The sequence below is a fragment of the Manis javanica genome, chromosome 5 (genome assembly GCF_040802235.1).
Source record: "Manis javanica isolate MJ-LG chromosome 5, MJ_LKY, whole genome shotgun sequence".
Lineage (NCBI taxonomy): Eukaryota > Metazoa > Chordata > Mammalia > Pholidota > Manidae > Manis > Manis javanica.
Window position 1 is genome coordinate 92373905 of NC_133160.1, and position 23668 is coordinate 92397572.

At 33.4% G+C, this 23668-nt stretch overlaps 1 protein-coding gene across 1 annotated transcript in view; it reads left to right on the top strand.

Moving 5' to 3' along the window:
• Window positions 1-23668, top strand: part of STPG2 (sperm tail PG-rich repeat containing 2) — a 376556-nt gene that overhangs the window by 30639 nt on the left and 322249 nt on the right. The window contains 1 exon segment of the mRNA XM_073237276.1: window positions 1749-1857. Coding sequence (XP_073093377.1) covers window positions 1749-1857 — 109 coding nt within the window.

Sequence of the window (23668 nt, forward strand, 5' to 3'; positions counted from 1 at the left end):
ATCTATCCTCTATCTGTTATCTATGTATCATCTATCTAATTTATCTGTCATCCATCTGCCTTCCTGTCAGTTTTATTGAGGTTTAATTAACATAAAACAAAATTAACTTTTTTAAGGTATATAATACTGTGACAACTGTTTTCCATCCATTCCACTACACTTCTGATTAAATATCTCAGGCTTAACCAGGCCTCTGTCTAATCATCTTGCTCTGATTTTGCTTGGTATTTTTTTCCTAATAGATCTTTTTACTTCCCCAACCCTGGCTTGCTCCTATTCTCCTCCTATTCTTTTTTTTTCATCAATTTTTCCTCCTATTTTTTAAATGTTACTTTCTCTTCAGTATTTATTATTTCCCCTGTTTCTTCTATATGTATTTTTGCTTGTAGGAATGAATCCAGGTAGATTCTGTTCCAGACTGTTTCAGTTATGCCACTGTTTCCACAGTTTGTCTGCTCTGTGGTTTGCTGCCTTCACTATCTTTTACTTGGAGTTGTCTTGGTTTCTTCTGGCACTTGACATTTTCTACCTTTTTTTTTTCTTTTGACTTTTTTTTCGTATTTGTTGAGTCAGAATTATTTTGGGGGATTTGACATAGTATAAAAGAGGAGATATTTAGCTACTGTAAATGGAATGTGAGCTCATAAGTCTCCTTTTGGGAAAGACAGACTTAAGTGATATGTGGCCCTTCTGATATCCCATGTAAAGTCATTACCCATAAAACTATTTGAGATTTTGAAAACAAGTTCATTTGTTGAATTTGTGTGAAAGAAAATCAGTAAAGTTAGCATTTAATAGTGAAGTGTGATGTTAAATGCATATTTAAATCATAGCAATGTCAGAAAATTATTGTAATTTTGCAATTTAAGCATTTGTTATTATAGTTTTCTATTATCTTTTTAATACACTTATATTTAGTATAGTGCATTGGAAATGCTTCATATGAGAGTTTTTTGAAATTCTGTTTACTAAAAAAATAGTCCAGTATAGCCTACTTAAATATAATTCTTATAATAATAATAGTTAAAAGTGACTGTGTATTATGGGCCATGTATTACACTATATGTCACATTATTATCTACTTTAATCATTACAAGCGTGAGAACTGGCTATTACTATTTTCAGTCAGACAGTGAAAAATATAATCTGAAGCTTAGAGAAGTTAGGTGATTGTGTAAGGTCACATAGCTTGTAGGGCAATGTTAAGATTCATATCAGTATGCCTGACTCCACAGCTTGGACTCTTAATCACGTTTGTTTAGTTTCTTACTAGTTTTTGAGGTTGTGTAAATTTCAAGGAAAATAAACTTCCATTTCCTTTCCAAAGATTTTTCCTTATGCTCTTTTCCTGATTGTTTTATGATGTAAATAAATAGCACTCTTTTGCCCTTGTCTTAGTAATAGTTGAAATACCAAGGAATTTGAAATTTTAAAGACTTTTTATGGTAAACAGAATACAGAGAGAACTTTTTTTGGTAGCTTTTTATTTAAACTCCTGATAAAAACTCCACATTCTATTTTTTTTTGCAGTCATTAGAAGAGTATTACTATAGTTCTCTGAATTGGAAATGTGAAACTAACAAATGAATACATTTTACAAAATTTAGAGTATATTGTCTAACACACCCAAATATTATCATACACTTTTCAAGTGGGAAATATTGGTATAAAAAATATTCTCTTTACTTACATAAACATTTACGTATTTGAAACTAAGAACTTCTCAATTTCTTTCTGAATTTTCTAAGGAAAAAGACACCACATTATGAAAACATTAACATCAAGAAAGATCAACTGCAAAATTGTTCATATCTCCCACAATTTTATGAAGTAATAATATTGCAGGAGGAAAAGAAGGTAAGTTGAAAAGTAGCTGTTTCATCTAATTTCTAGATTTTAAGTTCATTCAATCTTACTATCACAAGATTAGAGTGCTCGTTGGCTGCTGTGCCTGGTATTTAGTTGTCACTCAGTGAATACTGTGGAAGTAATGTACTTAAAATCTTTGTCAAGTGATCACCATCTCTGCTGGACACATCTTGTGATAAAGACATGACTAACTTTAAGGTTTTTTATTTCAGTAGTGGACAACTCTGTTCCTTACAATTTCCTTCTTAAACTGTCCTAAATTTACCTGCCTGCTGCCTATTCTTCCTTTCCCTATGACTTCTTTTCAATTTCCTTTTAAATATTTTCTATTAAGGATAAATGTTCTAGGTATTTTTGACTATTCTCATTATCTAACTTCAAGATAACTAATTTTCCTTTTAAGTTATCCAGGGATATTCTTCAGCTTGTGAATTTCTCTAAAAAAAATAATGATAGTAGAACTAATCCTAATACTCTTGGTGTAGTCTGATTAGTACATACTAAAATTTTTATCATCCTTGTTGTAACAGTGTATATTTATTAACATAAAACTCAAAATTCCATTATATATATGTTTTGTACCTATGTTTCACTTTAGTCATTTGGAACATATATGCAAGTAAAACCCTGGATTTGTTTTTCCCCTTCAATATATTATTACATTTAAATATAAAAACTTGAAGATTATACAGTCAAAATTTAAAAGTGGATCCATTTAAAGTAAGGATAAATGAATCTCAGTTGAAAAACCAATAACTATTCCAATAGGAATTTTGTCTGCATTTGTTTTACATGTCTTTCCTTTAATGTTAATCGGCAGTGAAAAATTTTTTAATAAAAATATTAGAAAGACAATAATAGAATAATATGATATAATTGTTTTCATAGAATAACAATTATAAATATGAAACAGGATAAAAACTGTTAATTGGAATCATGAGAGATATTGGTCTGCAGTTTTCTTTACTTGTAATGTGTTGTCTGGTTTTTATATTAGGGTAGTGTTGGTCTCATAAAATGACTTAGGAAGTATTTCTTGTTTCTATCCTCTGAAAGGGATTGTAGGAAATTAGTATAATGTATTCCTTAAATGTTTGGTAGAGTTCACTCATGAACCCATCTGGGTCTGGTACTTTCTGTTTTGGAAGGTTATTAATTATTGATTCAATTTCTTTAATAGACAGAGGCCTCTTCAGATTATTTATTTCTTCTTGATTTTGGCAAATTGAGTCTTAAAAGGAATTGGTCCATTTTATCTAGGTTATCAAATGTAAGGGCTTAGAGTTTTTTGTAGTATTCCTTTATTTATTATCCTTTTAATGTCTATGGGATCTGTAGTGATGTCTTCTCCTTCATTTCTGATGTTAGTAATTTGTGTCTTCTCTTTTTTTTCTTAGTTTGCCTGGCTAGAGATTTACAGATTTTATTGATCTTGTCAAAGAATTAGCTTTTTGTTTTGTTGATTTTTCTCTAGTCATTTCTTATTTTCAATGTCATTGGTTTCTGTTCTAATTCTTACTACTTTTTTCTTCTTTGGATTTAATTTGCCCTTCTTTATTTTTCTAAGGTGGAAACTTAGATTCTTATAATGTGCTTTTAATGGTATAAACAATGGCAATTATATCTAGTTGATTGATGGTTTTACTGAATTCAACTATATCCTTAGAGAATGTATGCTTGCTGGTCTGTTCATTTCTGCAAGAGGGGTGTTGAAGTCTTCATCTGTGACAGTGAATTCATCTCTTTGTTCTTGCAGTTTTATCACTTTTTTTAGTTTATCACTGTTGTTAGATCTCTATACATATTAAGGATTGCTATGTCTTCTTGGAGAATTGACCTCTTTATCATTATGGCCTTCTTTATCCTTGATAATTTGGCTTGCTTTGAAGTCTGTTCTGTCTGAAATTGATGTAGCTATTCTTGCTTATCTTTTATTTTCTATAGTTTGATGATGCTATGGTATGCCTAGGCATAGTTTTTTGGGCATTTATCCTTATTTTGGGGCATTAGTGTTGTCTGAGCTTCCTGAATCTGTGGCATGGTTTCTGACATTAATTTGGGGAAACTTGCAGTCCTTATAGTTTCAAATATTTTTTCTGTTCCTTTCTTTCTTTTACTTCTGGCATTCCCATTATATGTATGGGGCTTTTGTAGTTGTTGTAGTCTTTGAATATTGTTTTTTTTTGGTTTTTGTTGCTTTTTTCAGTTTTGGAGGTATCTATTGCTATAACCTCAAGCTTAGAGATTCTTTCCTTAGCTGTGTCAAGTCTACTAATAAACCTATAAAGGCATTTCTCCTTTCTGTTATGGTGTTTTGATCTCTAGCATTTCTTTTTGGTTCTTTCTTAGGATTTCCATCTCTCTACTTACATTGCTCATTTTTTTCTTGTTTTCTGTCCTCACCCACTAACGTGCTTAAAATATTAATCATACTTGTTTTAAATTCCTGATCTGATGATTACATCATCCCTGCCCTGCATGGACCTGATGCCTGATTTGTCTCTTCTAATTTTTGGTCTTTTAATATTGTAATTTGTTCTTGATCACTGGATGTCTTAGTTTGCTTGCACTGCCATAAGAGAATACCATAAGCTGGGCAGTTTATAAATAATAGAAATTTATTCCTTATAATTCTGGGAGTCTGGGAAGTCCAAAATCAGTCTCCAGGAAATTCACTGTCTGTTATGGGCCCACTTCCTGGTTCATACATGGTCATCTTTTCGTGTGTCTTCACATGGTAAAGAGGCTCCCTTGGGTATATTTTTTATAAGGGTCCTAATCCCATTCATGAGAGCTCTGCCTTCATGAGTTAATCAATTCCCAAAGGCATCACCTCCAAATACCATCACATTGGGGGATGAGGTTTAAACATAAATTTTGGGGGGATACAAACATTCAGTCTAGCTTTTAACATGATGTTTTAGATAAAGGAACTATTGTAAATATGCGCTTAGTAATGTGGTTTAAGATACGGGGGAGAGGAAGAGTTCAATAGTCGTATAATAAGCTCTCAAGTCTTTGAGTAAGCCCATGCCTCTGGACTGTGAACTTTATGAGTGTTTCTCATTTTTTTTTCTCCTCCTTTAAATGGGACAGGATGTCTAGTGTGGGCTGGAGTTGGTATTTCCTTTATCTGATGTAAGGGCTAGAGGTGACTGGAGTTGGCTATTTCCTTTCATCAGATCTGTTAGATACTGATAATACTCTAGCAGGTTAGGCTCTGGTTAGTTATATTCTCCTGAGATCAGGCCTTGGTAAGAAAAACAGAGTTCTCTGGTATATTTCAAATTTCCTTTTCCTCATTCCCTCCCAGAAGTGTGAGGGAGTTTTTCTCCAGTATTTACTATATTTACTATAAGAATATAATTGAGCTTCTGGAGGTAAATCAGAATGGTACTGTCCTCCCCTGTGTCTGGGCCCCTGAGATTTTTAATTCACTGACATGTCTTCACTGAACTGCCAGCAATTCTTCCATTACAATTCAGATTTTTTCTACCCAGCACTGGCTCTCTTAGTGGTTTCTTTGTGTATCTGCTTCGGTAAGCTGTGGCTCCTGTATTCACCTGTCTGTCTCTCCAGTCTTGCGGGTAGTGGTCTGCCCTGTGTTTCTTGCTCTCTCATGGATCTAAGAAGAGTTTGATTTTCATTCCGTTCAGGTTTTTACTTGTTAGGGTGGAGTGGTGGCATCTCAGTTCCTTACATGTGGAATGGAACTGGAAGTCAGGAAATGAGTTTTTTAAGCATAAAATATTTTCTTTAAGTGACATCAACAAGAGAGTGAGCTAGAAGTCCCAATACTCATCCATCTCATAAAAACCAATAAAAACCAATAAAACAACTACATACTGATGAAAAGAGTTCTGGGAGGGGTCTGAAGTAAACTAATAAGCTACAGAAATGCTGAAGAGCTCAAAACTGAGGACAGCAACTTGGAAAAGTACAGGAAACGTTTTACCTGCATTACCCCACCCCTCACTCCATCATGGTTTGATGTCACGAAGACCCAGTAGTGCAATCTCCCCCAATCTGGTAGAGCTGGGGAACCTTGGCAGCTCCTGTTGCCACTGTGGACAGCTGAAACTTTTGCTACTGAGAATGTCCAGTCTTTACTGATGCTTAATCCACATGGTGGAGCTGCCCAGAGTCCATGCCACTGTGCCTCCCCTGGAGAAGGAGCTGCTGCAGCCCCCCACTCCCCTGGGGGTGGAGCTACCACACCTCCTGCCGTCACATATACACCCAGGGCTCTGGTTCTGTGGCAACTATATGTGTGCCCCCATCTCAGATACCAGTGCCAACACTGCAGTGAGTGCATCCCTGCACTAGACCCAGCTCCAAGAGGGATCCCTTGACCATAAATTTCCCTGTTGGGGAAGGAAAACAGGATTGCAGAAACTTTTTCCACTGGGGACTCCAACAGCCCTTGGTGCTGCTGTAGATACCTGCAGCCTTGGTTGCCAAAGAAACCTGCGGTCTTTGACAACACTGTCCTCAGGTGTCAGGACTTCCCAGAATGCTGCTGCACCCTCCCTGAAACCAGAACATTCTCTGTAGTCTGCCTCTTCCCCCAGAGTTGGAGCCACTGAACTCACTCTGCCAGTGCCCTCAGAGGTACCCATAGGTCTTTCTCCAGTGAAACCAGTCCACAAAGTCTGGAAAAGATGACTACTCCCTCAAATGTGCAGACATCAACACAAGGCTACCAGAAACAAACAAAAAAAAAAAAATCAAGGAAACATGACACCAGCAAAGGAACACAAAAATTTTCCAGCAATTGGCCCTAAAGAAATGGAAATCTATTAATTGCCTGCCACTAAATTAAAAATTATTGTTTTAATGAAGCTCAGTGAGCTGCAAGGGATTATAAAATTAGACAACTCAACAAACTTAGGGTAACAGTGCATGAATAAAACAAGATGTTTAACAGAGATGGAAATGATGAAAAAGAACCAAACAAATTCTGGAGCTGAAGAATACAAGGAATGAAATGAAAAATGCAATAGAGAGCTTCAACAGAATACTCAGTCAAATAGGAGAATCTGTGAACTTAAGGAGGTTATTTGAAATTATCCAGTCAAAGGAGAAAAAAGATAAAAGAAGGAAAAAATGAAGAAGGTCTACAGAATTAATGCGACATCATTAGAAAACCAATATACACATTTTGTGGGTCTCAGAAGGAGAACTGAGAAAGAAATGGGCAGAAATAAGTAATGGCTAGAAAGTTCCCAAATCCTTGGAGGGAAATGGTTATACTTATTTTTGAAGCTCAGAGTCCTAAAATAGGGTCAATCCAAAGGAGATTGCACTGAGACACATTATAATCAAATTGTATAAAGTCAGTGACAGAATTTTTAATTCAGCAAGAGAAGAGTGATTTGTCATATATAAAGAATCCACCACAGCTATCCCCTATGAGAATATAAATGGACTTCTTAGCAGAACCTTGAGACCAGTAGAGAATAGGAAGATATAGTCCAGGTACTGAAAAATAAAACTGCCAAATAAGTATACCCAGAGATATTATTCTTTAAAAGTGAAGGTGAGATAAAGTCTTTCCCAGACAAACAATTACTGAAGGAATTTGTCATCACTGCCTTAAAAAATATGTTTAAGGAATGTCTTTAAACTGAAATGAAAGTATGCTAAACAGCAATGTGAAAACATAAGAAAACATAAATTTCTCAGGCAATGTATATATATATATACACACACACAGATTAATGTCACAATAAAGATGGTACATAAATTACTTTAAAATAAATGTCAATAGTTAAAAATTTATTTAATGCTACACAATATGAAAAGAACTGTCTACAAGAATACAAAGTATATGTGTATGTGGGGGTAGTAAAACTTAGTGTTTTTGCATGTGATTGAAGTTAAGTTGTTATGAAATTAAAATGGAAGGCTATAATTACAAGATATTTTATGTAACCCTTGAGCTAACCATGAAAAAAAAAACTATAATAGATACACAAAAGATAAAGAGAAAGGAGACACTACACAATGTCATCAAATAGTGAAGACAGTAAGCAAGAAAGAGAGGGACAAAATAGCTACAAGACAAAAAAGAAAACAATTAAAAAAAATAGTTTAGTAAGTCTTCACTTATCAACAATTACCTTAAATGTAAATGCATTAAACTCACCAACCAACGGCCTAGAGTAGCTGAATGGATAAAAACAAACACACACACACATTATCAAAAAAGCCCAAACAAAACAAAACAAAACAAAACATGAGATCCAGAAATGTGCTATCTATAAGAAACTCATTTTAGAATTAAAGACATGCCTAGGCCAACAGTGAAGGGATGGAAATTACATTTTATGCAAATAGCAGCCAAAGAAAGCAGGGGAGGCTATATTTATGTCAAACAAAATAGAATTCAACAGTAAAATTGTCTGTAGTGACAGAAAAGGTCAATTTATAATGGTATAAGGGCAGTTTCAACAGAAAAGTAGTAATTATATATGCACTCAGTATCAGAACACCAAAGTAAATAAAATAAATTTAACAGATTTTAAAGCAGAAATTGACAGTGATACAGTATAGTCAGGTCTATAGTACTCCACTCTCAATAATGGATAGACCATCCAGACAGAAAATCAGTACAGAAACAGCTGACTTGAACATTATTGACCAAATATATCTAGCTACCTATGCAGAAAATTTCTATCCTACAGCAGATGAATACACATTCTACTCAAGTTCACACTGAATATTTTCCAGGGTAGATCTCATGGGTTACAAAACAAGGCTTAAGAAACTTAAGAATGTCAAAATCATTCCAACTATCTCTTCTGACCACAGTGGAATAAAAATAGAAATTAGTAATGACAAGAAAATGGGAAAGTTCATAGATATGTGGAAACTAAACAATGCTCTCTTAAAAACCACTGGGTCAAAGAGGAAATCAAAAGGAAGTTTAAAATGTATCCTGAAAATGAAAACACAACATACCAAAACTTAGGGACTTCAGCAAAAGCAGTTCTAAGAGGGAAGTTTATAGTGACTAATGCCTACATTAAAACAGAAGGAAGATCTCAAACGAATAACCTAATTTTATGCCACAAGGAGCTAGAAAAATAAGAACAAATTAAGCCCAAAGTTAGCCAAAGGAAGGAAATAATAAAGATAAGAACCAAAATAAATAGAGAAAAAAGTATTAGAAAAAAATGAATAAAACTGAGAGCCAGTGTTTTGAAAGACAAACCATTAGGTAGCAAAGAAAAAGAGAGGAAAGAGTCAAAATCAGTTGAAAGAGTGGACATTCCAATGAACACCTCAGAAATACAAAGATTATAAGAGACTCTTATGAACAACCATATGCTAACAAACTGGACAACCTACAAGAAATGAATGGATTATTAGAAGCATACAACCTACCAGAACTGAATCAGGAAGAAACAGAAAGTCCAAACAGACCAGTAACAAGGAGATTGCATCAGTAATAAAAAATCCCCCAACACAGAAGTCTTTATGGGTGAATTCTGCCAAAAAATAAAAAAAGAATTAATACCAATATTTCTTAAATTCTTCCAAAAAATAGGAGAAGGTACACTTCCAAACTTATTTTATGAGGCTAACATGATTCTGACACCACAACTAGGCAAAGAAACTTCAAGAAAAGAAACTACGGGCAATTATCCCTGATGGACATTGATGTAAAAATACTTAATAAAAATATTAGCAAACTGAATTCAACAGCACATTAAAAAGATAGCTTGGTCGAATGGGATTTTTCCCAGGGATGCAAGGATGGTTCATCATACACAAATCAATCAATGTGATAGAACATGTTAACAAAATGAAAGAAAAAACCTATATGATCATCTCACTAGATGCAGAAAAAGCATTTGACAGAGTTCAACACCCATTCCTGATTAAATTTTGAGACAAAATAGATGTAGAAGGATCTTATATGAACAGAAAAAAGAAAGTGAAGTATCTGAGGTGGTGAATATATTAATATTCTTATTTTTAAAATATTTAATTTTAATTTTAATTTATTCATAATTAATATATTAGGTTGATTGAGATGATCATTTCACAATATATTTTATCAAATGATCAAATTGTACACATTAAATATATACTACTACCATTTTGCTTTCCTCTTGTATTTCATCACTATTATTTCCTACACTTGGGAAAACTCTAAAAGATAATGAATGGTTACAGTACAAATCTTGGTGTATTGGGAGAGTGGGTGAACACTCTAAAGAGCTGAAGATTTGATTGCTTCTTGGTGTGTCCTTTTCTAGTGAGGTCTAATGTATGATTTAAATTTGACCATATTTAAGGGTAATTTAATTCTAATTATATATACTTTTAAATATAAATTTTAGATAAAGTAACTGTGTTTACCCAGCAGTTTATTTCTTGTAATTGCATGCAGTTTGCCCCTTTTTTCCTTCAAAAATTAACACTGTGAAAACAATTTTGATAAAGTAAGGGTCTTGAGGTATCAAAGAACATTTGTAATTGAAGCAGATTATGTGAAAGTATTGGTATTTTCTTTATATTTAGTATAACACAAAACTAATCAATGTTTTGTTCAAAATACATTTTTCCCACAACTTTTTCCATGAGAGCATCCCAAAACTAGAGAAATAAAATCTAAAGAGTAACTTTTCATTTATTTACCCTAAAAATAGTAAAAAGAATAAGGAATTAAATTTCATGAACTAGTTGAAAGATAAGATCTTAATTGTATATGGCATTTCTCAAAGCTTTTTTCTCATGGTAAATATTTGTTTCTAAGATACAGAAATTTTTAATTAAATTTTGAGGTAATGAGGGAAGATGGACTCTTCCATTTTCTGAACTCCAAATTTCTCTACGTACTTGATGCTAAATGACAGTTTCTCAATAACTATTAGGCTGGATTTGGTTCATGGGCCATGTTTGCTGACCTCAAAAAGAGAAGTATCAAGGTGCATTGGAGATAGATTCAATAATTTGACTTGGATGTCCTGTATTGTTTTGGTGAAGTATGCAAAGGATACCTTTCAGAGGAAGAGGAAGGTAGGTGTCACTTGAGAAGAATGAATTACGCTATGGGGAATGTGACATGGAATTAAATTGAGATAAATAAAATAGTTATAGGTCAACAGAAAAAGGTCCTAATTGACAGTGGTTAGCAAAAGCTTGTCAATATGGGGGCAAGAGTGGGAACCTATATTGTGTGTTTATATATTGTTCGAAATTGGAGCTATAAATATGGTGAAATGGAGAGTGTGAGAGAATCAGGGTTTTCAAAGCAAGAATGGCTAAGTGTGGAGTCAAGATTTTGTGAGGGGACAAAAATCAGATGGGGCTTGATGGGCTGTAACCATAAGGAGGAGTTGAGAGCTGGGAGATAACAATGAAAGTCAACAGGAGGTGGCCAGGATAGAAGGATAGAACTGGTGGAAGGATAGTTGATTAAGGTCACTGTAGATAAATGTTGGAGTTCAGTTTCATGGAGAAGAAGCTGTTCGTTCCTAGTGACAAATCCTCATTATGTTATTCTGTTGTGACTTTGCTAAATTGACATTTGTTGAGTAGAGCCCTGGGTTGTTGGATGGTGAGCAATGGTTCAACAAAAGACCTCACGGTGTGCTTTCTGAAATACAGAAGTTTATTACTCACGTATCATGGAGGAAGTACAGGGCACTTCTCAGGGACTGTGGGGAGGTCAGCACAGGGTGTAGATGCCTTGCCAGAGAGCATGGCGAGATCTCTGGGACACATGCCTTTATTAGGGTCCACAGGTGGCAGGCTTTGTGGTTCATGGAGTAGGGTCAGATTGATCAATTCAAACCAAAAAGAGTGGAGTTTTGGTAAGCCTCAAGGTGGTCTAATCCAAAGGATTCCCAAGGCAAAGGCCCTGGGAGGCAGGGGAGTATGCTTATCACAAACGCTGTTGCGGGAGTCATATCAGGAACCTCTATTTACTTGTGACTCTACAGGCTGTTATCTAGGGCACATGTAGTGTCAGTTCAAGGCCCCTGCAGGCTGGTTGGAGGCACAAAATGGATGCCGACCCAGCAATGTGGAGTAGTTTAGCTAAATTCTCAACCTCTACGTGTAGGTAGCTGAGGTGCAGATTACATTAGTGATCAGGTGATAAAAAGATTTAAAATTTTTGTAGCTCTGTTTGCTCAGAAAGCTCTTGCAGTCATGGCCACTCTACTGCTCTTGTATGATGCTGGGCTTGGACGAAGTTTGGATGAACCCCTGGTTTGTCACTGTCTTAGCTGCTATGTAGGAAAAGCGGCATAGGTTTTCTGAGTCAAACCCATCTGGGATAGATCATTCCTTTCTGCCCCTCATTAACATTTAGCTTTAGAATGGAGGACTTATGAGGCCCAGAGGCCTATTCTCAAGTACATATATCTAAGATGTTTTGCTTTCCTTCCCACTCCCTTTATCCATGAGATCTTTCTCTAGGCAAGGAGAGAAACTGCATGGGAAAAATGGCCTCTCTGATGGTATTTTCTTCTTTGGTCTTAATGCTCCATCTTTGACTTTAGATAGTGCCAGACAATGGCCTCTTATTCTGTATATCATTTATAGTCAAATGCAGGTGAATAGCATGAGAATTTGGTTGATGATGCTTTCATACTGGAGTGCTGCAGAATTTTCAATAGTTGCTATGAACAAAGAAAGTAACTAGTAAACAGACCCAGGAATGGGAAAAAAAAGCAAGAAGGAACCATCCTTAAAGGTGCCAGGAAAACATCATTTTGGAATACCTTTTGACACATTAAGAGCAGCTGAAGGAAGTATGACTTGGGAAAATTAGTTAATTTGATGTAGAAGAGGCTTAATAGCCTTACTCCATTTTTTGCTTTTAAAATTCAGCTGATGCCCTGAATCCTACAATAGATGGTACATAAAAATTAGTGAGAGGTAGTGATTCCTTGAAACTGTCTTGGAAGTCCCTTTACTTATGGAGCTCTTTGTTTTGTTTACCTGCATCTCGCTTAGACTTCTGGTTTTGACTGTCTCCACATTCCTCTTTTGGGCTTATTAGCCTCTGGTTTTCCTCTATGGTTTTTATGTTTCCACATTTTTATAAAGTTCTTTCCCTGAACCCTTTGGGTCTGGATAATTCAGGGCACTCCTTCCCTTTACCTCCTTATGAGGGGGAAATTACCACACATACTAGAAGAAGGGGTGTAGTCTTTTCAGATTTGTTTTTCAACTTTTTCATTCTTTTTTTTCTCATGTCATTTAGAGTTTGCCTTAAAATTTAAAGTTTGCCTCACTTCTTTTTGCATTTAGAAGTTTGCTTTATTTTTTACAGCTTTTTTGAGATATAATTCACTTATTAGCCACTAATTTAAGGTATATAATTTAGTGGTTTATTATGTTCAAAGTTGTGAAACCATTATACAATCAATTTTAGAATACTGAATACTCCCCAGTTAGCAGTCATTCCATTTTCCCACAGTTCTTCCAGGTTTAGGCTATCACTAGCCTACTTTCTGTCTGTAGATTTGCCTATCTAGACATTTCATATAAATGGAATTGTATAATATCTGTCCTCTTATGACTGGCTTCTTTAACTTGGCATAATGTTTTCCACATTGTAGCATATATCAGTATTTCATTTCTTTTAATGGCTGAATAATATTCATATGTATGGATATACCATATTTTGTTTATCCATTTATCAATTGATAGACTTTTGAGTTTAAACACATTTGGCTAAGAATGTGAAGAATAAATATGATAATATGCTATAAATAAAAGTCCAAGAATAATAAGCATAAGAATAGTGCTTCTTTGAACATTTGTGTACAAGTCTTTGTGTGGCCATATGTTTTCATTTCTCTTTGGTATATGCCTGGGAGTGGAATTGCTGGATAATATTGTCACTCTATGTTTAGTTTTTTGTGGAACTGTTTTACAAAGAAGCTTCACTATTTTACATTACAATAATCAGAATACAAAGGTTCCAATTTCTACACATTTTTGTAACACTTGCTGTTGTTTTTGATTATAGCCATTTTAGTGGGTATGAAGTTGTGTATCACTGTGGTTTTGATTTAGAGTTCCCTTAAAATGCTAAACGCTCAAGAATATTGAATATTTTTTTCATGTGCTTATTGGCCATTTATTTCTTCTTTAGCGAAATGTCTAGTCAGATCCTTTGCCTATTTGAAAATTGGATTATTTGTGTTTTATTATTGACTTGTAAGAGTTCTGTTAAGTTTGATTTGCTTTTGTCTGAACTCAAGGTTATCTTGAAAAACATTTCTTATATATGGAATCTTTTTTTAGGTGTTTATCGTAGGTCCTCAATAAATCATTGTTCTTAGAGGATAAGAGTCTTCTATTCTGCTTGTTTTTTTGTATACTTATAGTTAGTGGAGTGAAGTAAATTTTTAATAATGTTTTTGAATGAATTTATTACAGATTTGGAAAATGAGCAGTTTTATTTTAAAATTTAAATTTAAAGAAAGAATCCCTAGGTATTCTCTTTTTTCCCATTTATCCTATTGCCTTAGAAGAGCAAGTTTTAAAGCAGTAAAATGATTAAACAAATATTCTAGTATCTTTGGATTTAAGCATTTTCTGATGGTATAACAAAATATAACATAAGAATATAAGATCTTACAAATGATTGTGTTTTTTAATTTATCATATTCTTGAGATCTATTGAATTGTTATATAAGAAAAGTTTCAATACATCTTTTGAATATATTATGGCATTCTGCTCTACTGAGAACTGTTAAAAAACAGAAATATTAACTTTTATTCCACCTGAATATTGTGCCTTCAACAATAAAAATTCTTTTTAGTATATTCCTTAACATTAATAAAGTCTAACATACGAAACATTTAACAATTGTTTCTATGAGGTTTTTTGATTTAGTAATGGAAAATGTATGAAGTTGCTCTTAGTTAAGAAAGTAAAAGTTCACTAGGTGGCGCCAATACCTTGGATCTTCATTGACATAAAACCTTACCCATTTATTTCCATATCCATTAAAACAAATATTTAAAAATTGTGTGGCAAGTTATGAAAATTTGCCTTGTAGTTCTACTGAGCAAATTTAAATTGGAAATTTTATTTCTTTGGAAGGTCTGCCAAATGGAAGTAATTTAGGACTACGAATTTTAAAACACTATATTTTGGTTGCAAAGTAAGTTATACAGCTGTCATTTCTTGTCATTAATCTATATGTTTATCAAAACTGTATTTTAATTGTTTATCAAAAGTGTATTTATACACTAGGTTTTTCTCTGGATTAGATTAACCCAAAAGTAATATAGTAATTTAAGTAGATCTTAATTGGTCTCAAGCAGAAAAATACAGTTTCAAATAAGTAAAAATGTGCTAAAAAAGATTAATAATAAGGACATAAGAGATAAAAGTAATATATAGCCTTTTGTGATTATTTTTTGAAGTCCACCATTATAATATTATTAATGGTTTTCTCTTATGGGTGGATTGTTTCATTTTTTTCTGGTGTAAAAATTTTACCTTTTCACTTATTATTGCTAGTCTTTAATATTTAGTAAATACTTGATTGATTGGCATTATTATACCAGGTCCTTGGTGATTTAATGAAGTTAGTAATATATAGTGGGGGCCTTGAGAGGACTTTGAATTTGAGAATAAATGAAGATTTAGAAAGAATTGCACACAAATGTGTTTTTCTCCCCCAAAGCAAATTAGTTGTTTTCCTTATGGTAATTATATCCAGAAATCTGAGTGCTCACTTTCCTTATTTCCTAAGAAAACTTCCCCAACTTTTAAATTATGGGTTTCAAAGAGGAAAAAAAAGTGTCAAAAAAGATGATGGGAGGAAAGGATCAAATCATTAAAAAATAAATGAATAAAATTATATGTGAAAAAATGAGTGAGGCAGAGGTTGAAAGCAGTTATTTATTGCTTAAATAGTGATTCACTATCCTTTGAAAGGACATCTGATGTATTCAAGTCTAAGTGTAAGGTAGTATGTATTATTATTATTAGTGAGTTTTATATTGTGAAATCGTACTGATTCATGGTAAAAATTTAAAATATATATAAAGTAAAAGCATTCTTGGATTTATTCATGGTTTAGTGGTGAAGACTTTACACTTCGGAATCACACTGCAATTTCTTGCTCTGTCACATACTAGTATGACCTTGGGCAAGTTATTTTGTCATTCTAAGCCTAAATATTTTTCTTTCTAAATCTCTAAAATATTAATAATAAACCTACAAAAAGTTATGAGGCTGCAATGAGATGTGATTACATATATACACACACACTGCTTAACATAGTTAATGCTTGTCTGACACTTGTTAATACTTGGTTAGTGATATATATTACTATTACTCAGTTAATGAATATTGATTAAACAACTACTCCATATACTGCGATAGAAAGATGATGAAAAATGATCAGTCAAAGTTTCTTGAATCAAGGAATTTACGCTTTGAAGGAAGGTACAAATATGTTAACAATTACACAGTACTATCCAAATAAGGTACACTGAGATTTCAGAAGAAAACCTCATGGAGTCTGCTTGGGGGATGACAGGCGTCAGGAAAGGATTTCAAAGTACATTTGAGTTGTGTTTTTGGAGGATGGGTGGCTGTCAGATAGACTAGAATATTACAGGCAAAGAGAATGTGCAAAGCCATGAAAGCTTGAGAAAAGCAGGTTTTATTTTTATTTATAGGTGATGATGAACCAGTGTATATTTTAAGCCAGAGGCTCATGAACAGTTTTGTAATTTCAGAAAAATACGACAGTCAGCTGAATCAAATGAATGGGATTAGGGCAAGGGAAGGAGGGAGAAGTCATGAGCTGATGCATAGTGATTCATTTAGTGAATGGCTGTATTAGAATAGTGAAATAAGTCTAGAAATGATGGGGAAAGTGGCATATATTTGGATGTTGACCTCATGATTAATTTGATATGGGAGACGGGAAAGAAGTACTGAGGATGACTCCAAGATTTCTTACTTAAAATACTATGCAAATGGTGTTGTAGAGATTTGGAGGAAGAGAATATAGAAGGTGTGCCACAATTGGTGTGGTGTGGTGTGTATGTAGAACTGAGAAATCAGATTATTTAAGCATCTCTTATGTAGGCAGAAATGTCTTGAAGGTAGGCAGAAAACTGAGACAAACCTGGACTGAAGATTTAGGAAGTTATATAATACAAGGAATGAGGATTAAACCTGGAGATTGACCGTGGAGGAAGGGGTTTCTAGGAAAGAAACAAAGGAAGAAGATTAAAATAGTAGGAGTAGAATGGGGAAGGAGTGGTCTCACAGGAGTCAGCTGCAAATTCATTTCAAGAAAGTAGTCACTGCCTGTTACATACTTCAGGTAGCTTAATAAAGATAACTGAAAGTCATCTACAGAACTTGGCTGAATTTTGAAATCGATAGTTACTTTAGCAAAGCACTTCTGATGAAATGGGTTGAGGACAGGAGATGGTAGTGGATTAAAGAATGGATGGATGGTAAAGAAGGAGATCCTATAAATACAGACTACTCACTCTTGCAGGGAGCTTGCCTAAACTGGAAGGCAGAGAAATAAGCTCTTATGGAATACCTAGAGTTTTTCTTTTTCCCCAAAGGAGAGACTTAATTGTCCTCACTACTATAATTTTTTGCAGAGGTTATTAACTTTTTGCTAATTTAGGAATATTGCCAAAATAAAAGCTAGGTTAATGATTTTAAATAACCTGATAGTGATTACATTATTAGTATTTCAATTCAAGAAGCATTATTGAAGTAAGCATTGTGTGCTTAGCATTATATTAGTTGCCTTACAACTTCACAAGTTAAAAAAACACTGGTTTTTATTTGCCTTGTAATTGAAGACAAAAATCACACAGAGGAAACAAAGAAAATAAGTGGTATTCCCCTAACATTTGCTGAATGAATGAATGAATGAATGACATATGTCTCTTATGGTTAATTTGGATATATGTGAAGTATAGGGATATACTCAATAAAATGGGCTTAATACTTCTTATCATTACATACTAATCTGACTCTTAACTACTTCTCCAATTGTACATGTCACAGTTCTTCTATATGCATTTTTAGTCATACTGAACTACCTTTAGTTCTATAAATTTATCATTCCTCTCCCTCATCCCTACCTCTCTCCCCTTGCAACAGCCAGTACTTCCCCTCGAATGTCCCCTTCCTTTTCATGTGGCTGACTCCCACTCATTCTTTGAGATTGAACTCCTGGTATTCTATGCGTACTTCAGTCCTGGCATTTATCATGCTATATTATCATTGTCTATTTTTTTGTATCTTTCTGCTACCAGACCATGCTGTTATTGAGGTCAGGGATTATTGATTTTAAATCCCTAACACATGGTAGATTAATTAATGGTAGATTGAAAGAATCATTGAATGAAGGAATAAAATTATATTGCACTAAGTGGCAAAAAATAATATCTTAAGCCTACTCAAAATCCTACTTAAACATTTAATATGTTACTTAATTTAAAAAATTTATTGAGCTTATTAGTATGTTTATTTGTGGTTAACAGTGATACTCTTCTATATCAGATACTATTTTTTAACTTGCAAAAAACATGCTTTGTAATGTAAATAAGCAGTGAAATAGGATGTTATAGATACTAAGGGTATTTAAATTGTCTGGGTTGATTGTATTCTCAGCCACTTCGAAGAAGCAAAATCTGGGACCAGTGAAAGCCTGGGGAACATGGTAAGAGGTGGGAATATGATAAGGTGATTGCAGTAATGCACCTTACTCTGAATAAAACCAATAGTGGTCTCATCAGGACAATAGCCAGATAAGACTGTAGTCACTCTGTATCCTCTGCCCAGGTTTGTGCAGGGCACTTTTTGTTGACATGCATCTGCAGAATCATTACAGCAAGTTTCTATTTAAGTATTGAGTTTTGGGTAAGATGTTTGGCAAGTCATTATTTAAATATTTGGATTCAGGTGGTGAGAGTTTGTATAATGATGTAGACCTGTATTTAATTGTTCTTTTAAAAATGAAGTGAAATACATTTTTAAATTGTATTTGTTTTTTATTGTAATACAGGTTTCTTGAATTGCTTAATCTTATTTTCAGTATATAAAAAAAGCAGAGAATTCTTTCTTGATATTGTGTCTCCCCCAAAATTGCTATTTCTGCCTCTTTTTGGTTTAATCACAAACACTGAAAAACTACAGCATGGACTTTATGGAGCTCCAATTTGTGTTTGAGTTCAGCTCTGATGTTTTCTAGTTATGGGTGCTTAAGCAAATTATTTAACTGTTAGAAGGCTCTTCAGTAAGATGAAATGCATTTCATACTTTGTTATGAGAACTAAGTAATAGTACAGGAGATGTGCTTACAATAGTGCTTATTGTAGTGATAAGTATACTTTACTCAATAATGTATCATTACTTCCTATACTAAAAATATAGCAATAGTTTGAAGTCTCAGTATGTATAAAATTTTTCTTTCAGAATGTACTACTAATATACAGTTATCTAAGTTAACTGAGTCTAAGTGATATACTTGGGTTCTTCCAGTTTTTAAGATTTTTCTGTGTTCATCTAAGACATTTGTCTACCCTTGCCTCCAAATTATCTTGTCTTTGTACTAGAAGAAAATATATATAAAAGGAACATGAGAATTGTGATAACATTGGTTATGATTGATCAATTTGTGTTCATTTGATTATTTTAACACCCTTGATGAACCCAAGTATAGAATAATTTCATTTTATTCCTTTAATGATAAAAAATTATGACTGTCTAGAAAAAAGCTACTAGAAAAATAAGTGTAGCAAGATCACACAGAATCAACATAAAAAATAAATTGCATTTCAAGATCCTAGCAGTGAAAAATTGAAAGTTGAGATAAAAACATCAAAGTAGCATACCAGAATGCAAAATACTTAGGAATAAAGTTATCAAAATATGAGCAAGACCTGTACACTAAAACTGCAAACATGGCTGAGATGATTTATAAAGAGGTAAAAAAAATGTTGAAATGTACTATGCTTATGGATTAAAAGATCCAGTATTATTAAGACATCAGTTCTCCTCAAATTGATCTACAGATCCAACATAATACTATCAATCCAAAATCCTAGCAGAATCTTTTTGTAAAGATGGATGAGCTGATTTTAAAATTTATGTGGAAATGAGAAGGGCCTTGAGTAGCCAAAACAATATCGAGGAAGAACAAAGTTTTGGCAGTCTTAACATTACCTGATTTCAAGTTTACAATAAAGGTGTAGTAATTAAGATAGTAAGCATTAAAGTCCAGAGATAGATCCACATGTTGATTCTGAAAAAGGTGCCAATAAAATTCAAAGGGGAATGTAAAATCTTTTCAACATTTAAATGGTGCTAGAAGAACTAGATAACCATGTGAAAAAAAATGAAACTTGGCTGTACCTGATGCTATACACAGAAATTAACTCAAAATGAATCATAAATCTAACTGTGAAAGCTTAAATATAAAACTTCTGAAAGAAAAAATATGGGAGAAAATCTTTCCAACTTTGGGATAAGAATTTTTTTTTTTGGATAGGACACAAAAAGTATGAGACATGAAAGGAAAAAAGGGATAAATTAGACTTCACCGAAATCAAACAGTTCTACTCATTGAGTTACTGTTAAGAAAATGAAAAGGCAAGCCCGGACTGGGAAAAAAATATTTGTAACACATTTACCTGACCAAAATTATTTTTTCTAGAATATATGTATATTCTGGAGTAATGTGTATATTACAACTCAATAATACAAGACTGAAGACTCATTAAGAAAAGGGCAAAAGATTTGAACTGTCATTTTACAGAAAAAGACATAAGTATGGCAAATAAACACAAAAAGTTGCTCTGAGTCAAGACTACCTAGAAATTCTCATTGTTATTTCCAGGGCTTTATTTTGAGATTCTCGGAAGTGATAGTCCTCCTTCACATTTTTGCTTTTGAAGAAAGATTGATGAAATTTTCAGAAGATAACCTATCACCTTATATCTCTTATTTTTCCTTGCCTCATGCATATAGTTCTTAAGAAAAGGAAACTCAAATGGGCGATAACTATCTCACACAAGAAAAAAGGGCCGTATCTTCTGGCTTTGAAGAAGTTGTAGTCCTGGAATCAGTATTGAGGAAGGTTCAGCATATGCGGATATTCAAACTGACAGATAAAAGTATCACAAAGATAAAAGTCTAAGTCTCACCAAGAGACTTAGGTTTTGATCAGTATGGTATCTCCCCTTTTTGTTTTTTATTAAGTGCCTTTAGTTTTAAATTTATACTCTCTAATTCTATGTCAACATCTTGTCTCAGCAGCCAGAATATATGATCATCAGAGGGCACCATTCACTTTTATACATTCTCTGATCTGAGAATTTGCAGTCCTTTACTGGGTTCTGATTTCAAAGCTGAAAGGACCTGGCAGAGGGCAGCAGTCTTGAGAGTCAGAGAAAAGGCATAAAAGTGGCCAAGACAGCATGACACATCCCAGTGAGCAACTGGAAGATATTTAAGATCTCTTGGGTCTCTTGGGATTGAAAATAGTCCTAAGTTTACAGATTTACTAATTTATATTGAAATAATATAGTTTATAATGACTTGGCATTTCTGTGCATCATTAGAGGATTATCCTCGGAAAACAAAAGTTTCAATTCTGTTCTGACACTATAGAAGCTAAGTGAAAATTGCTGCAATGCTGTCATTAATGGCTTTTTATTGCCAGCTTCAGGAAAGTATACCTTCCTGGTCTGTAAATCCATCCAATAATCTATTACCCTAAGTTAAGTGTAGCAGAAATAAATCAGAATATCTGCTTGCAATTAAACTGGAATCCCACATACATCAGGATAGACCTTTATACCTGGTGAATCCTTGATGTTGTGGACACTTTCCATCATTACACTCCGTGAAGCTCATGTCTTACTCGAAGAGGGCAGAAGGTGGTGGTGTAGAAGGATGTGGTAGTTAGGTATCAGGAGTTATCTTGAAGAAATTGCAGAGCAAGAGGCAAGGCAAGACTAAGTGGGCCATTCAAAGCAGCTTTGGACCAGAAAGAGACTTTTGTCAGGGTTATATTGCTCTCAGATCTATTCCTTTGTTCTGATCTTCCAATGTCTTAACTGAACTGTGTTTCTGATACCATGCCCTCTGTACACTTTCTGTAACCTAGCACACTCTCAACTCTGTCAGTCAGATCACACACTAAGCCTACTCTTAAATTTGTGTTTTTTAGTAGAGACTGCAGTCTCCTGATTTTCATTTTTTTGAAGGAATTATATGCAGCTTGGATCACTAAAACATTGTTAGGTTAGGAAATACAATATAAGCTACAGACTGAATGTAGATTCCAGGTACTTGACTGTGAAAGAAAAAACCCACAATCTTAATTTTTTGTCTGTGGGATATTTCAAGTACTTACTCATAGATATCTTTTGCTTTTGTCTAGTGTTTAGACTGTTTTTTATATCCACACTAGCTGAATAAATGGCCCCGAAGTAAGTGAAATGTTACTATAGAACAAGATATGATTATCGTGTATATCAAATAGACCTCACTTTCAACTTTGAGATGTAGAATAGAAAGACCATGGGGATTATGAATTTGAAAATATGGATGTGAAATTTTGCTCCATCTATTATTATTAAGTATGAATGTTGAAAAGTAACTAATCTGAATTTCTTATTTATAAAATGGGAGCTATAATTGCTACTTCACAGCATTGTATAAGAAATAAGATAATGCACATGAAAACACTTATTGCATTTAAGGCATTACATATATGAATTGTTTGAAAAAAATCTCTATCTACTTTTCTAATATAATATAACAAGATTATATGAGTGACAGAAGCATCCATGTATAATTCATCATCATATACTTTTCAAGGATAAAAATTGTGATAGTTTATCACTGCCTTTATATAAATAAAACTGCTATATTTCATATTATCATTACACTGTTGCTGTGTCTAGAATTATACTTTGAATTTGCCTAATTTTAAATTGACTGTTCCTATTTTCTTTTTCTTTTAAATAATTCACATTGAATTTTTTATTGGCTATTTAAAATTTGTTAGCCAAAAAGGAACACCTTTTTTCTATGAAAGTAGCAATTGGGATGGTAGTGAGTATGTATGTATATGTTGTATGCATGTGTTCACAACTGTTAAGGATTTCCAGGTAATCTAAATGAAGGTCAATCATGGTTCCCACTCTTGTAAATGGATTTGCTGTAAGGATAAATAGTCCACTTGTGACTAAAGCAACAACAGTTTTAAAACAGGTTGTTTTAAATTTTTATATAAAGTGAAATTTATAGCAATATAGTTCATAAACTATAGAAACTTCTTCAAACTTAAACAACTACTTACAATGTTTCTTATACTTTTATTTATAGGTAAAATCTGCATTTTAGAAAGGTTTTATGTTTTGACTCTTCAATTATGTATATTTACTTTTTATATGTACCAATTTTCCTAAGACCCAATTTATGGCTGCATTAAATTTTCTTTAAGAGTTTAGGTTTAATGTAATCCAGATTTTATTCTGAAAAGCAACTGTTTACGGTTCTCGAGTTTTACTCACAGCGTCTTTTAGTAAGTAAAATGGCCATCTCTATAAATTTTTTATGGTTATATAAATATTTCATGAATTGATCTCTATAAGTCAACATTCTTTTTGGAATTTGGAGTGAATTATTTTATGTCAAAAGAAGATATTGACAATAATATTTTTTAAAGTAGTATTTTAGAGAGATTGATATTGATGATAAAGTTACATATAAATGTACTTAAATAATTTTATGAGAGACAATACAACCTTTTAT